The sequence below is a fragment of the Balaenoptera ricei genome, chromosome 8 (genome assembly GCF_028023285.1).
Source record: "Balaenoptera ricei isolate mBalRic1 chromosome 8, mBalRic1.hap2, whole genome shotgun sequence".
Taxonomy (NCBI): domain Eukaryota; kingdom Metazoa; phylum Chordata; class Mammalia; order Artiodactyla; family Balaenopteridae; genus Balaenoptera; species Balaenoptera ricei.
The window spans coordinates 59,761,278-59,776,443 of record NC_082646.1 but is presented as its reverse complement, the minus strand read 5'-3'; the positions used below and the strand labels follow the sequence as shown (position 1 = coordinate 59,776,443).

The window sequence follows — 15,166 nt, the reverse complement described above, 5'->3', positions numbered from 1 at the left end:
TGGGGGCTGGTCACCAGAAAGACCAAGTCACGATTAGAAGCTTGGAATTTTCAGCCCCACCTTCCATCCTCTGGGAAGGGGAGAGGGGCTGGAGATTGAGTTAATGATTGATTATGCCAGCATGATGAAACCTTCATAAAAATCCCCAAAGTTTGAGGTTCGGAGAGCTTCTGGGTTGCTGGAGGCACTGGCAGGGTGGTGTGCTTGGCAAGGGCAGGGAAGCTCCATGCCCCTTCCCCTATACCTTACCCTATGCATCTCTTCCATCTGGAGGTATTCTTTATCCTTTGAGGATAAATCAGTAAACATAAGTATGTGTTTCCCAGAGTTCTGTGAGCCATTCTAGCAAATTACTGAACCCAAGCAGGGGGTTGTGGGAATGCTGGTTTATAGCAAGTCAGTCAGAAGTACAAGCGATAGCCTGGGACTTGCAATTGGCATCTGAAGTTGGGGGGGGCGGGGAGACAGTCCTGTGGGACTGAGCCCTTCACCTGTGGGAGCAGACGCTGTCTCTAGGTAGATAGCGTCAGAATTTGTTTCAATGTAGGGCCCCCCAGTTGGTGTTAGATAATTGCTTGATGTGTGGGACCTCCTCCACCCCCGCCCCGCCACCACCACCTCTGGTGTCAGAAGTGAAGTGTGGTCACAGTGTGAGAGTAAAAGGGAAGCACACGGTGTCCCGCCCACACCCTCACGATGGGGTCCCGTTGTCAGTCTCCAAGCAACTGCCACCCACTCCCATCTCATGCTGACAACTCACAGGAGCTGGGAATTTCTCAGATGGCTCGGAAGGATGAATGCAGAGCCCTGCATGCCCACACTCAAATGTGCATGGCGCGCACACACACACACACACACACGCGCACACACACTCAAATGAAGCCAGACAGGGAGAGAGACACTGCTGAGCCAGAGGGACAAGTTTTATTAGATTCCAGCAAGACTATACAATACGTGTTTCATGCAGATTAAATAAGTGTCTTCGCTGCCCCGAGAGGGAGCACTTTCATTGCCAGCTCCTTCTTTGGCATGTCAAGGGGTGAGTGTCAAGGAGAACTCTCAACATATTCTGCATAGGGGACAGTTGGGATCATGACTGGGGGTGGAGGTGATACAGTGGGCAGCTGAGGGCTCCTGAGACCTTGAATCTTCAGAGGCTCAGGGACCACAGGACCTTGGTCCTTTGCTGGTGGTGGCACCAGAGGACCTTGATCTTTCAGAGGCACTGGGGGTATAGGAACTTGATTCTTCACAGGCTCAGGGACCACAGGACCTTGATTCTTAGGAGGCTCTGGGACCACGGGGCCTTGATCCTTGACTAGTTCTGGACCTTGATTCTTTACAGGTGCTGCAATTACAGAATCGTGATCCTTTAGAAGCTCTGGGGCCCCTCCACCTTGATCTTTGACTGGCTCTGGGACCACTAAACCTTGATTCTTTACAGACTCAGAGAGCACAGAACTTTCACTCTTCACAGGTGCTATGACCATGGCACTTTGATCCTGTGGTTGCTCTGGGACCATAGGACCTTGATCCTTGACAAGTGCTGGGACCATGGGGCCTTTATCCACAGGTTCAGGGACCATGGGGTCTTGATCCTTGACAGATGCTGGGGCCACGGGGCCTTGATCCTTCAGAAGCTCTGGTACCACGGGACCTTGATCTTTAACTCTTGCTGGAACCATAGGACTTTGATTCTCTAGAGGCACTGGGGCCAAGGAATCTTGGTCCTTGACTGGTGCTGAGATCACAGAACCTTCATTCTTTAAAGGCTCAGGGACCACGTGATCTTGATCCTTAACTGATGCAGGGACTATGGGACCTAGATCCTTCAGAGACCCCGGGACCACAGAAGCTTGATCCTTCAGAGGCTCTGGGACTGTGGGGTCTTCACCCTTTGAAGGCTTTTGGATCACAGGACCTTGATCTTTCAGAGGCCCAGGGCCCACGGGACCTTGATCTTTGTCTGGCTCTGTGGTTACAGGACCTTGACTCTTACGTGAATCACTGGTGGGTTCGACCTGGTTCCTGCAGAGGAGAGAGAGGTGGTCACTGTGAGGGCCAGCGCTCAGGCCAGGGACAGGGCAGAGCACAGATTGCCCGATAAGTCTTGGCCTAGTGGGGCCTGGGCAGGGCAGCTCTTGCTGGAGAGTCAGGAGGAGAACCTGATCTCCACGTCCTTAGTACAGAATGTGGGGTGGGGTGAGGAGCGGGCTTGGGAACTGGTCATTCAATGTGCTTGCCAATTGATTATAACCTGCGCGTGGCACGGAGGGCAGCCCCCAGGTGGCAGGACTGTAGCGGGACTCAGAGTCCTCCAGTGAGCGTCCTAGCAGCCTGTCCACCCCACACTCCACCCAGGCCATGCTGCCTTCCTCCAGAATATCTGGGCCCATCCTGGGGGCCCATCTTAGCTATCCTCTCAGAGGACCCTACAGGCTAGGGTGCTCCTGTTCTCAGGGCGTTCCCAGACTCCTTCCCTCCCCAACCCCCTAGTTAGGTGCTGAGTGGGGAGGGGCAAAGGGTCCAAGTCATGAATGAAAGGAAGAGGGAATGTTCCTCTTCCCCACCTCCCTTAAAAGGGAAAACGTAAAAACGTATTTTATCACTGACATTGTTTACAACAGCCAGCTGGCCGGGGTGACAATAAAAAGCAGAACAGCTTTTAATTGGTTTTATTATTGCTTTTAAATTCTCTATAAACAATGCTCCCCATTGTTGCCTGTATCACATTTGGTAGGTGACTGGCTGGGACTCCCCATTCAGGCAGTGAAGAGGCCCTGCTCCCCTCGCTCCGTCCCCACTCTGGCTCCCTCTACTCTCCCTGGGCCCTTGCCCTCACTTACTCCGAGGCTCTGGGGCTGATTTCCCGGCAACCAAGAGTCCAGGCCTCTCATCAGAACCCTCACAGTTTTCTCCACCTGCCTCACCGTGGACACCCGCCCCACCTCTCGGCTCACCCCCATCATGGAGAGCAAGTGACATCACTGACACCAAGGGCAAACGTTGCCACACTCAGACCACCCCAGTCAAGATGAGAGTGCACCCTCCTGCCCTGCGGGCTGGGCTCAGCCAGTGTCACAAGCCTATGCACACTTACAGCACATTCTACTTTCCAAATCACTTCTTTCCAAAGCTCATTTCAGCAACCCAGCAATCCTGTGAAGCTCGAAGGGAGGATTTATTACCCTTAGTTGTATGATATACAGATGAAGAAACTGAGGTCGAGTGGGCAAGTGACATGGGAAGTGAGGGGACCTGCATGGACTGTAAAGTCTGGGTCTTTCCACTCCTGGAGCCTGTGCTCCTTCCCTTATAGCACCTGCCACATAGTAGGTGCTCAATATTGGTTGCTATTATTACCCTTTTACACATTGCAATCAAGTCTTTATGCTTAAAATCACTTCAGTATTTTAACAGTTCCTATAGTTTAAAGCTGGTCCAGTAAGACTTCTACTTGGTAACACTTTCTTAGCTCATTATGGTTTCGTCTCTCTGGGCCCCAAGTGTGTCATCTATTTCATTGGGTAAAATGATATTTACTCAGAAATTTATGATGATTAGAAATTATGTACATAGAGCACCTTGTACCATATTACTATGTAATACTGTAAATATTTTTCTATTTACTTAGAATTAAGTTACACACATCTGGACTATTTTTATTCTGACATGTCATCCTGATCCAGAAGCTTTTTACTATATTTAGCATCTTGAGCCCCGAGGAACTGACATCTCTCAGCAGAGCACACGGTGCCACAGGCAGCCTGTCCGTCCAGTCCCTCTTGATGTCTCTGAGCATCACAGTGGACAGAGAGGGGCCAGGGTGGCCCGCTGGTTCAGCACAACACAGAGCACAGCTGCCCTGGCCACAGGAACCCAGCTGGCTGCCATCAGTAGGACCTTAGTGTTTGTGGAGGGAGCCAGGCAAGGCCATGAAAAACATGCAGAATCCAAGGATGGCATTAAAATACCTCTAATACCTGGTGGTTGGCCAGAAAGGAAAAATAAAAACCTAATTCAGAATAGAATCCAGCAGGACTCTGATTAGATGAATCGTATCTGGGAGTGAACAACTTGGGTAGGGTCATCCTGAAAGGGGTGAGGAAGCTGAGACAGGAGACAAAAGAGGTGACCAGGGCTTAACTTGACCTCAGGAGCTTGGGTTGCAAAACCTATTCCATTGGCAGGACATGGACTCAGTGTCCCATTGGCAGGACATGGATTTAGTGTCCCCTGCTGGCATGGAGATTTAAAAGAGGGCCAGACCCACAGCATGGGGTGCAAAGTATATTTTCCCGGGTGTTTGTGGCACTGGCTCCCACGCCCTGCCTCATTTTTCTGCTTAATGAGCATTCTCAGCCAGCTGTGAACTAACCCTAAATTTGCTCAGATATACACCCCTATGTTGCTCTGGTTAGTAAACTTCTTTCCTTAGTAAGTAAGTGCCTTTAATCATGGAAAGTTTTAGAAAAAAGATTAGAAATGATAAATTAAATCAAATCTATATATTACCTTTTTTGGGTATTAAATTTAGGAAAAATCTGTGTAGATTTAGTTTGAAAGTATTTGTAATGTTTAAAATAATTTGGCATATTATATTTAACAGATTAGCTTTGTGATTCCAATATAAAAGGTATAATTTAATAATTAATTTAGACTTGATTTTAAGTTGAAAGATATAAGTTAACTGTCCTGAAGCTCTCATACTGTAAAGAAGCCAAGTCTGGACTTTTGGAAAAGCCACTTGGAAAGGCCATGTGGAGAGAGCAAGAGGTACCCAGCCAGCTCCCAGCTGCTCTAACCCCCAGCCGTTCAACTCACCCCAGTTGATACACTGGAAATTTTAGGCAAGGCCGTGTGGCTGACAGGGTCTTGGTGCTCCGGCCGGGTGTCAGGCCTGTGCCTCTGAGGTGGGGCAGCCGAGTTCAGGACATTGGTTCACCAGAGACCTCCCAGCTCCATGTAACATCAAACGGCAAAAGCTCTCCCAGAGATTTCCATCTCAACGCTGAGACCCAGCTCCACTCAATGACCAGCAAGCTACAGTGCTGGACACCCCATGCCAAACAACTAGCAAGACAGGAACACAACCCCACCCATTAGCAGAGAGGCTGCCTAAAATCAGAATAAGGTCACAGACACCCCAAAACACACCACCGGACATAGTCCTGCTCACCAGAAAGATCCAGCCTCATCCACCAGAACGCAGGCACCAGTCCCCTCCACCAGGAAGCCTACACAACCCACTGAACCAAACTTAGCTGCTGGGGGCAGACACCAAAAATAAACGGGAACTACGAACCTGCAGCCTGCGAAAAGGAGACCCCAAACACAGTAAGTTAAGCAAGAGGAGAAGACAAAGAAACACACAGCAGATAAAGGAGCAAGGTAAAAACTCATCAGACCAAACAAATGAAGAGGAAATAGGCAGTCTACCTGAAAAAGAATTCAGAGTAATGATAGTAAAGATGATCCAAAATCTTGGAAATAGAATGGAGAAATATAAGAAACATTTAACAAGGACCTAGAAGAACTAAAGAGCAAACAAACAATGATGAACAACACAATAAATGAAATTAAAAATTCTCTAGAAGGAATCAATAGCAGAATAACTGAGGCAGAGAACGGATAAGTGACCTGGAAGATAAAATAGTGGAAATAACTACTGCAGAGCGGAATAAAGAAAAAAGAATGAAAAGAATTGAGGACAGTCTCAGAGATTTCTGGGACAACATTAAACTCACTGACATTCAAATTATAGGGGTCCCAGAAGAAGAAGAGAATAGAAAAGGACTGAGAAAATGTTTGAAGAGATTATAGTTGAAAACTTCCCTAATATGGAAAAGGAAATAGTCAATGAAGTCCAAGAAGCACAGAGAGTCCTATACAGGATAAATCCAAGGAGAAACACACCAAGACACATATTAATCAAACTATCAACAATTAAACACAAAGACAAAATATTAAAAGCAGCAAGGGAAAAACAACAAATAACATACAAGGGAATCCCCATAAGGTTAACAGCTGATCTTTTAGCAGAAACTCTGCAAGCCAGAAGGGATTGGCAGGACATATTTAAACTGATGAAAGGGAAAAACCTACAACAAATATTACTCTACCCAGCAAAGATCTCATTCAGATTCAACGGAGAAATTAAAACTTTACAGATAAGCAAAAGCTAAGAGAATTCAGCACCACCAAACCAGCTTTACAACAAATGCTAAAGGAACTTCTCTAGGCAGGAAACACAAGAAAAGGAAAAGATCTACAATAACAAACCCAAAACAATTAAGAAAATGGTAATAGGAACATACATACAGATAATTACCTTAAATGTAAATGGATTAAATGCTCCCACCAAAAGACATAGACTGGCTGAATGGATACAAAAACAAGACCTACATATACACTGTCTACAAGAGACCCACATCAGACCTAGGGACACATACAGACTGAAAGTGGGGGGAAAAAGATATTCCATGTAAATGGAAATCCAAAGAAAGCTGGCATAGCAAGTCTCATATCAGACAAAGTAGACTTTAAAATAAAGACTATTACAAGAGACAAAGAAGGACACTACATAATGATCAAGGGATCAATCGAAGAAGAAGATATAGCAATTGTAAATATTTATTCACCCAACATAGGAGCACATCAATACATAAGGCAAATGCTAACAGCTGTAAAAGGAGAAATCGACAGTAACACAATCATAGTAGGGGACTTTAACACCCCACTTTCACCAATGGACAGATCATCTAAAATGAAAATAAATAAGGAAACACAAGCTTTAAATGATACATTAAACAAGATGGACTTAATTGATATTTATAGGACATTCCATCCAAAAACAGCAGAATACACTTTCTTAAATGCTCATGGAACATTCTCCAGGATAGATCATATCTTGGCTCACAAATGAAGCCTTGGTAAATTTAAGAAAATTGAAATTGTATCAAGTATCTTTTCTGACCACAACGCTATGAGACTAGATATCAATTACAGGAAAAAAACTGTAAAAAAGACAAACACATGGAGGCTATACAATACGCTACTAAATAACCAACAGATCACTGAAGAAATCAAAGTGGAAATCAAAAAATACCTAGAAACAAATGACAATGAAAACACGACCACCCAAACCTATGGGATGCAGCAAAAGCAGTTCTAAGAGGGAAGTTTATAGCAATACAATCCTACCTCAAGAAATAAGAAACATCTCAAATAAACAACCTAACCTTACACCTAAAGCAATTAGAGAAAGAAGAACAAAAAAACTCCAAAGTTAGCAGAAGGAAAGAAATCATAAAGATCAGATCAGAAATGAATGAAAAAGAAATAAAGGAAACAATAGCAAAGGTCAATAAAACTAAAAGCTGGTTCTTTGAGAAGATAAACAAAATTGATACACCATTAGCCAGACTCATCAAGAAAAAAAGGGAAAAGACTCAAATCAATAGAATTAGAAATGAAAAAGGAGAAGTAACAACTGACACTGCAGAAATACAAAGGATCATGAGAGATTACTACAAGCAACTATATGCCAATAAAATGGACAACCTGGAAGAAATGGACAAATTCTTAGAAAAGCACAACCTTCTGAGACTGAACCAGGGAGAAATAGAAAATATAAACAGACCAATCACAAGCGTTGAAATTGAGACTGTGATTAAAAATCTTCCAACAAACAAAAGCCCAGGACCAGATGGCTTCACAGGCGAATTCTATCAAACATTTAGAGAAGAGCTAACACCTATCCTTCTCAAACTCTTCCAAAATATAGCAGAGGGAGGAACACTCCCAAACTCATTCTACGAGGTCACCATCACCCTGATACCAAAACCAGACAAAGATGTCACAAAGAAAGAAAACTACAGGCCAATATCATTGATGAACATAGATGCAAAAATCCTCAACAAAATGCGAGCAAACAGAATCCAACAGCACATTAAAAGGATCATACACCACGATCAAGTGGGGTTTATCCCAGGAATGCAATGATTCTTCAGTATACACAAATCAATCAATGTGATAAACCATATTAACAAATTGAAGAATAAAAACCATATGATCATCTCAATAGTTGCAGAAAAAGCTTTTGACAAAATTCAACACCCATTTATGAGAAAAAAAAAAACCTCTCCAGAAAATAAGCATAGAGGGAACTTACCTGAACATAATAAAGGCCATATATGACAAACCCACAGCCAACATCGTCCTCAATGGTGAAAAACTGAAACCATTTCTACTAAGATCAGGAACAAGACAAGGTTGTCCACTCTCACCACTATTTTTTTTTAAAATTTATTTATTTATGGCTGTGTTGGGTCTTCGTTTCTGTGCAAGGGCTTTCTCTAGTTGTGGCAAGCGGGGGCCACTCTTCATCGCGGTGGGCGGGCCTCTCACTATCGTGGCCTCTCTTGTTGCGGAGCACAGGCTCCAGACGCGCAGGCTCAGTAATTGTGGCTCACGGGCCCAGTTGCTCCGCGGCATGTGGGATCTTCCCAGACCAGGGCTCAAACCCGTGTCCCCTGCATTGGCAGGCAGATTCTCAAACACTGCGCCACCAGGGAAGCCCTCACCACTATTATTCAACATAGTTTTGGAAGCTTTAGCTTTAGCAATCAGAGAAGAAAAAGAAATAAAAGGAATCCAAATCGGAAAAGAAGAAGTAAAGCTGTCACTGTTTGCAGATGACATGATACTATACATAGAGAATCCTAAAGATGCTACCAGAAAACTGCTAGAGCTAATCAATGAATTTGGAAAAGTAGCAGGATACAAAATCAATGCACAGAAATCTCTTGCATTCCTATACACTAATGATGAAAAATCTGAAAGAGAAATTAAGGAAACACTCCCATTTACCACTGCAACAAAAAGAATAAAATACCTAGGAATAAACCTACTTAAGGAGACAAAAGACCTGTATGCAGAAAACTATAAGACACTGATGAAAGAAATTAAAGATGATACAAACAGATGGAGAGATGTACCATGTTCTTGGATTGGAAGAATCAACATTGTGAAAATGACTATACTACCAAAAGCAATCTACAGATCCAATGCAATCCCTATCAAACTACCACTTGCATTTTTCACAGAACTAGAACAAAAAATTTCACAATTTGTATGGAAACACAAAAGACCCCGAAGAGCCAAAGCAATCTTGAGAATGAAAAATGGAGATGGAGGAGTCAGGCTCCCTGACTTCAGACTATACTACAAAACTACAGTAATCAAGACAGTATGGTACTGGCACAAAAACAGAAATATAGATCAATGGAACAGGATAGAAAGCCCAGAGATAAACCCACGCACATATGGTCACCTTATTTTTGATAAAGGAGGCAAGACTATACAATGGAGAAATGACAGCCTCTTCAATAAGTGGTGCTTGGGAAAAGTGGACAGCTACATGTAAAAGAATGAAATTAGAACACTCCCTAACACCATACACAAAAATAAACTCAAAATGGATCAAAGACCTAAATGTAAGGCCAGACACTATAAAATTCTAAGAGGAAAACATAGGCATTAACACTCTATGACATAAATCACAGCAAGATCCTTTTTGACCCACCTCCTAGAGAAATGGAAATAAAAACAAAAATAAACAAATGGGACCTAATGAAACTTAAAAGCTTTTGCACAGCAAAGGAAACCATAAACAAGGCGAAAAGGCTACCCTCAGAATGGGAGAAAATATTTGCAAATGAAGCAACTGACAAAGGATTAATCTCCAAAATTTACAAGCAGCTCATGCAGCTCAATATCAAAAAAAAACAAACAACCCAATCCAAACATGGGCAGAAGACCTAAATAGACATTTCCCCACAGAAGATATACAGATTGCCAACAAACACATGAAAGGATGCTCAACATCATTAATCATTAGAGAAATGCAAATCAAAACTACAATGAGGTATCACCTCCCACCAGTCAGAATGGCCATGTCAAAAAATTTACAAACAATAAATGCTGGAGAGGGTGTGGAGAAAAGGGAACCCTCTTGCACTGTTGGTGGGAATGTAAATTGATACAGCCACTATGGAGAACAGTATGGAGGTTCCTTTAAAAACTAAAAATAGAACTACCATACGACCCAGCAATCCCACTACTGGGCAAATACCCTGAGAAAACCATAATTCAAAAAGAGTCATGTACCACAATGTTCATTGCAGCTCTATTTACAATAGCCAGGACATGAAAGCAACCTAAGTGTCCATCGACAGATGAATGGATAAAGAAGATGTGGCACATATATAGTCTGTAAAATGTCCCACCACTCACAGTGCCATCTGTGTGAATGAGACAGAGCCACTCCCCCAGGGTGGAAGCCGATGCGTGGTGGGTGAGTGGAGATGGGCTGGGTTCAGCCCCACTCAGCCCACAGGCCAGCTGCCCAGGGGCCCAGCCCAACCTGCACAACTGAGTCTGAGTCTGGTGCCTTGAGCCAGCTGCAGATCTTCTCAAGACAGCATACGAGACAGGCTCCTTTCACCTCCCAGCCTGTGTACCCTCTCAGAAACTAGAACTGGCCTGCTGGCTTTATCTTGGTTTCTGTGCTAATTGCCTGCCAGGCCTTGGGCAATTACTCAACCACAATAGACCTCAGTTTCCTCATCTGTAAAATGGGGATAGCAATACAAATGTCAGGGACAATTATGACAGAGGATCAGATGATCCTTTTGGGCAGGGATCTGAAATGATAATTTGTGACATTTGTAGAGTGCTTTTGTGCCTTACATGAATAAGTCCATAACCATAATAACTGTGTAAGAGTTTATCAGATGATCACGCGCTCATTACTTTAGCTCACTGGAGCCTCCTGGCAGCACTGGAAGAAGGCAGGGAAGGTGGTGGACAGCCCTGCAGCCTCACCCTCCTGCACTGTCCTCTGGCTACCCCATGCTGCTGTTTTGTTTCTTTTTGTTTCTGCTGCCTGGATTTCCCTCTTTAACCCACTTTTCCTGTCTGTCCCTGATGGCTTGGCTCGGATCCCACCTTCTTACAAGGTCTTCCTGGAGGCACCTCTCCAAATTAGTTTTGTCTGTACCTCCCTTGCAGCACCATTTTACAGTCTCTACCCACATTCATAGATACCCTAATCGCATGTCAGTTTTCCCCCATTCGACTGTGAACTCCCTGAAAGCAGGGGCCATCCACCTGGCCTGCAGCCCCAATGCTCAGCACAGTACCTGGAACAAAGAAGGTCAAACAGAAAAATTTACAAATTGTTGTTGCTGAAACCTGGTTCATCATCTATCCTATGGCCCCAGCCAGAAACTCAGAGTCATTCTAGATACTTTCGACTCCCTCAAAACCTTCACCCAGTCCATCAGGAACCATCTGTTCCGGCTCCTAACATTTATTTCCTGAATATTCACATTTCTTTCCCTCCCTCCCTTCCCCCACCAGCTGTGCCATCATCTCTGTCGACCACTGTCACAGTCCCCTAACTGGTATCCCTGGCCCCTCCTCCAATCCTTTCTTCATACAGAAATCAGGATGACCTTTCAAAAAAGCAAATCCTTCCCCTGCTGAGGACTCTTCAAGGTTTCTCCTTGCGCTGAGAATAAAGAGGTTTTACCCTGTTCCATGGCCTCACCTCGCTGACCAGCCTGCTCCCACTGTCTTCCAGCTCTCTATGCCCCAGCCTCCCATGCCCTGCTCCTTTCCATTTACAGCTTTTGCACATGCTTTTGTCTCCTCCTGGGACCTTCTCTTGCTCCGTCTTCTCCTGTTAATACTACTCATCCTCCATCTCTCAGCTCACCTTCCCAGGGAAGCAGATGTGACCAGGCCCCTGCTACAGGCTCTCCCAGTCCCTGACACTTTCTTTCAGATCCCTTATCACAGCTAAATACTTGCATTCTTTTCCATTAATGTTTCTCCTACGAGACTGAAGCTTCAAAGGGCAGGACCATGTCAGTTTTGTAAATCATTGTACCTAAAACAGTACCTGACCCAGGGAAAGCCCTGACTAAATACTTGTCGAATGAATGAATAAATGAGAGACTTTTCTGTGCCAGGCTCTGTCCTATTTGCAAAATGTAGCGTTCCAAGGTTACATGAGACAACCAAAGTCTTAGAAACTTAATTTTCTTCCCTTCTTCCTGTTTCCATGGTGACAGGCAATGCCTCCTGGGTACACACACGCTGACCTTGGATCCAAGCTTTATTAGAGTCTGTAAGCAGGATTACCAAGCACTGCCCGAGACTATCTGGAGAAAGGCCGATTCTTGCCATTGCACACAATTCTAATCCTATAATCCACCTGGTTTTTTTTCTTCTCAGACTCTCCTGATGCACCATCACAGCAGCCCGGAGCTGGGGCAGTGCTCCTGGTGTAGGGCCCTGTTCAGAAATCGGGGACCTATAGACCCTGTCCTTGAACCCCCTGCTTCCACAGCTTAGAAAAGCCCTGAGAAAGAAAGAAACTCATATTTCCTGAGCAATAACCATGTGCCAGGCTCGGTGCTGGGTATTTTAACCTAGGTCATTTCTTGGACGGTATAGAGCAGGCTGCTGGAGGAGCAGTGCTGGAGGAGAGAGTGCACTGACGGGGCTCGAGGCCAGAAGAGCTGGGTTCGAAGGCTGACTCAGCTCCATCCTAGCCATGGGCGCCATCATGGGCATCCAGGCTGCAACGTTTCAGTTTCCTTAATCTATAAGATGGGGATTACAGTGCCCACCTTCCAGGGAGGGTTCATTTATGGAGACACTCATGGCATGACCCCTGGAATACAGGTGATATTTAGTATTAACTAAATGTTAGTCCCAGAAAGGGACTTGGTGATCTGGTCCAATGTCTCACTCTACAGATGGGAAACTAGGCCCAGAGTGGGCAAGCAGCTCTCCCAAAGCCACACAGCTAGAAATAGCAGGTCCAGGACTAAATAGAGGCCTCTCAAAATCTCACTGGGTGGGTAGAAGGGATGGAGCAAACTCACTTGAAACAAAGATGGGCAGGAGGGGCTGAGAGGGGCCAGGCCACTTGCGCCTCAGGGGCCCTGCAGGAGGGGGGGGGACAGTGGGCCAGGCGATTTCACGGCTTTGTCTTCTCCTGTCTGCCTCCAAGGGTCCTGGACAGGCGCCCACGTTTCCTAGACACAGACAAAGCTCCCAACACATTATAAGAGATGCAGTTACCCGAGGGGGGGTGTCAAGGAAACCGTCTTTGAAAGGCTTGTTATTCTTTTTTTTTTTTTTTTTTTTTTTTAAGGCTTGTTATTCTTATGAAGAAGTGCAGGAGACAAGGCCTTCTCAAAACAAGAACTCTCGCCCCGCCCCTCTCTCCCACGGGACTCTGTGGCCTCTATTTTAGCAATTATCATGGTGTCTGGTAATTACCTGCCTCTCTCCCTAGCTCGTGGGCTGTGTGTTTTTCATCTCTGCATCGTGAGTACCTAGTGTCTGGCTCATGGTACCTGGCAGCTATTTGTGGGAGTACTGGGTGGCTGGCATACAGCTTTTTCTCTTTATTCTATTTGATGTTTTTTCTCCTTTATCCATTCATTGGACAAAGTCTGCTGAGCCTGCGCTCTGGGTTAGGCCCTCTGCTGGGGGAACAGGCGGGAATGAGCCCGGGGCCCTGACTTGCGGAGCCCCCCGTGTGGGGTGCACACCACGAACACTGTAAAGTTAACAGTGCACCAGGACCACCAGCCCTGGCCCCAAGCCCTCACCTGCCTGAGTTTCTCCAACCGGAGAGGCCTGAAAGTCCTTTCAGTGCGAAGACGTCACTTTGCTCGAGAAGTCCTTTCTCTCTGGTCCCTGAAAGCACATCTCCGCAGAGCCACTTCAAAGGCGCCCAGGCTGAAAGGACAGACCTGGGGGTCATCGGGTCTCCTGAACTTGTGCTGCTGTCTCCCGCTGGCTGGCCCCAGCCTCTGCCCGCGCTGCCCCGGCGGGGGGTGGGGGGGGTGGGTCAGGGCCACACAGCCGGGTGAGGCAGCCCACCCTCTGTAGCCCGGACCCTGAGCAGAGCCTGTATTTCTGTCAGCTCCACTCCCTGTATCCCTGCCCTGATCCGGGTTCTGTGCTCTGGCGCCACCCTTCCAGAGAATGCCATGCTGCCTGACCCAGGACTGATACCTGAAGATATTCCTGGCTTCTCTGGGCAACGCATGTCCCCCAAAAGCTCAGAGCCCTCACCGTCCCGACTGCTCTCCCCACTGCACATCTCCGTTGGCTTCCCTCCCTTGGAAAGTGTGCCCCCAGAACTGAAAGGGATGTCGCAGTTACAGTCTCCAAGAAGCAGCACCCGCCGCCTCTGTCCTGGCACCTCTACTGATACGGCCCTCGGCTGCTCTCTCTAAGGCACGTCAGTGCTGTTGCCCAGCACCACCGCCCGTCTGCCTAGTAACGCCCTCAGCAACTAAAGGTTCAGGTCCGGGGTTACTCCCTCAGGGAGATCACCCTGACCCTCCACCTCCAGGGGTCGAGTACTCCTTCTCCTGTGTCCCCACAGCCCCCCTCTGTCCCCATCCCCTCGCCCCATCACAGCAGCCTCCATCAGATGAGCTGCCAACCGTTCTGTAGCTGCCTCTCCAGACTGGGGCTCTTTAGGGCAGAGACCATGTCTGCTTCATTCTCTTTCCTCTCTCTTTCCCTCCCTCCCGCTCTCCTTCCCCACCCTGCGCCCTCCCCTCCTCTTTACTCCCTCCATCTTTCCACAAACATTTAATAAATGCCTACTCAGTGCCAGGCTACTGATGAGAGTGGAGAGCCAGAGCGCCCTGGCATAGGGCTGGCACATACAGGCGGCCTCCACCCCAAATGGGAAGCTTAAAAAAAAAAACTCACACAAGATCAAATTCTAACAACTGCATTTACAAGACACACAAATACTTTCCTATTCTTAACTGCCTTAGGACCTTTTTGTCCTCCCAAACTGTAACCTCTCTTTATGGTTTTCTAAGAGGACTTTACATTCAATATGGCACATCGTATTCTCACAGCAGCCCGTCACCCAGGCAGACAGGGGTCACTCGTGCCCCCATTTTCCAGAGGTGGAAGCGGGGCTCCGAAGGGTCACATAGTGAGTCGGTGGCAATGTCAAGACCTTAACTGAGGATGACAGACTTTTGGTCAAGCTCTTTCCTTTCTACAACAGTATCCCTCAGGGGTGTGACTTCAACTATAGAGATTCCAAATT

At 46.3% G+C, this 15,166-nt stretch overlaps 1 protein-coding gene across 1 annotated transcript in view; it reads right to left on the bottom strand.

Annotated features, from left to right (window-relative positions):
• Positions 1-926: 926 nt before the first annotated feature.
• Positions 927-15,166, bottom strand: part of MAP6 (microtubule associated protein 6) — an 86,096-nt gene continuing 71,856 nt past the window's right edge. Inside the window, exon 4 of the mRNA XM_059929456.1 lies at positions 927-2,028. Within this exon, the coding sequence (XP_059785439.1) occupies positions 1,047-2,028 (982 nt within the window). The 3' untranslated portion in view covers positions 927-1,046. The remainder of the gene's footprint in view (positions 2,029-15,166) is intronic.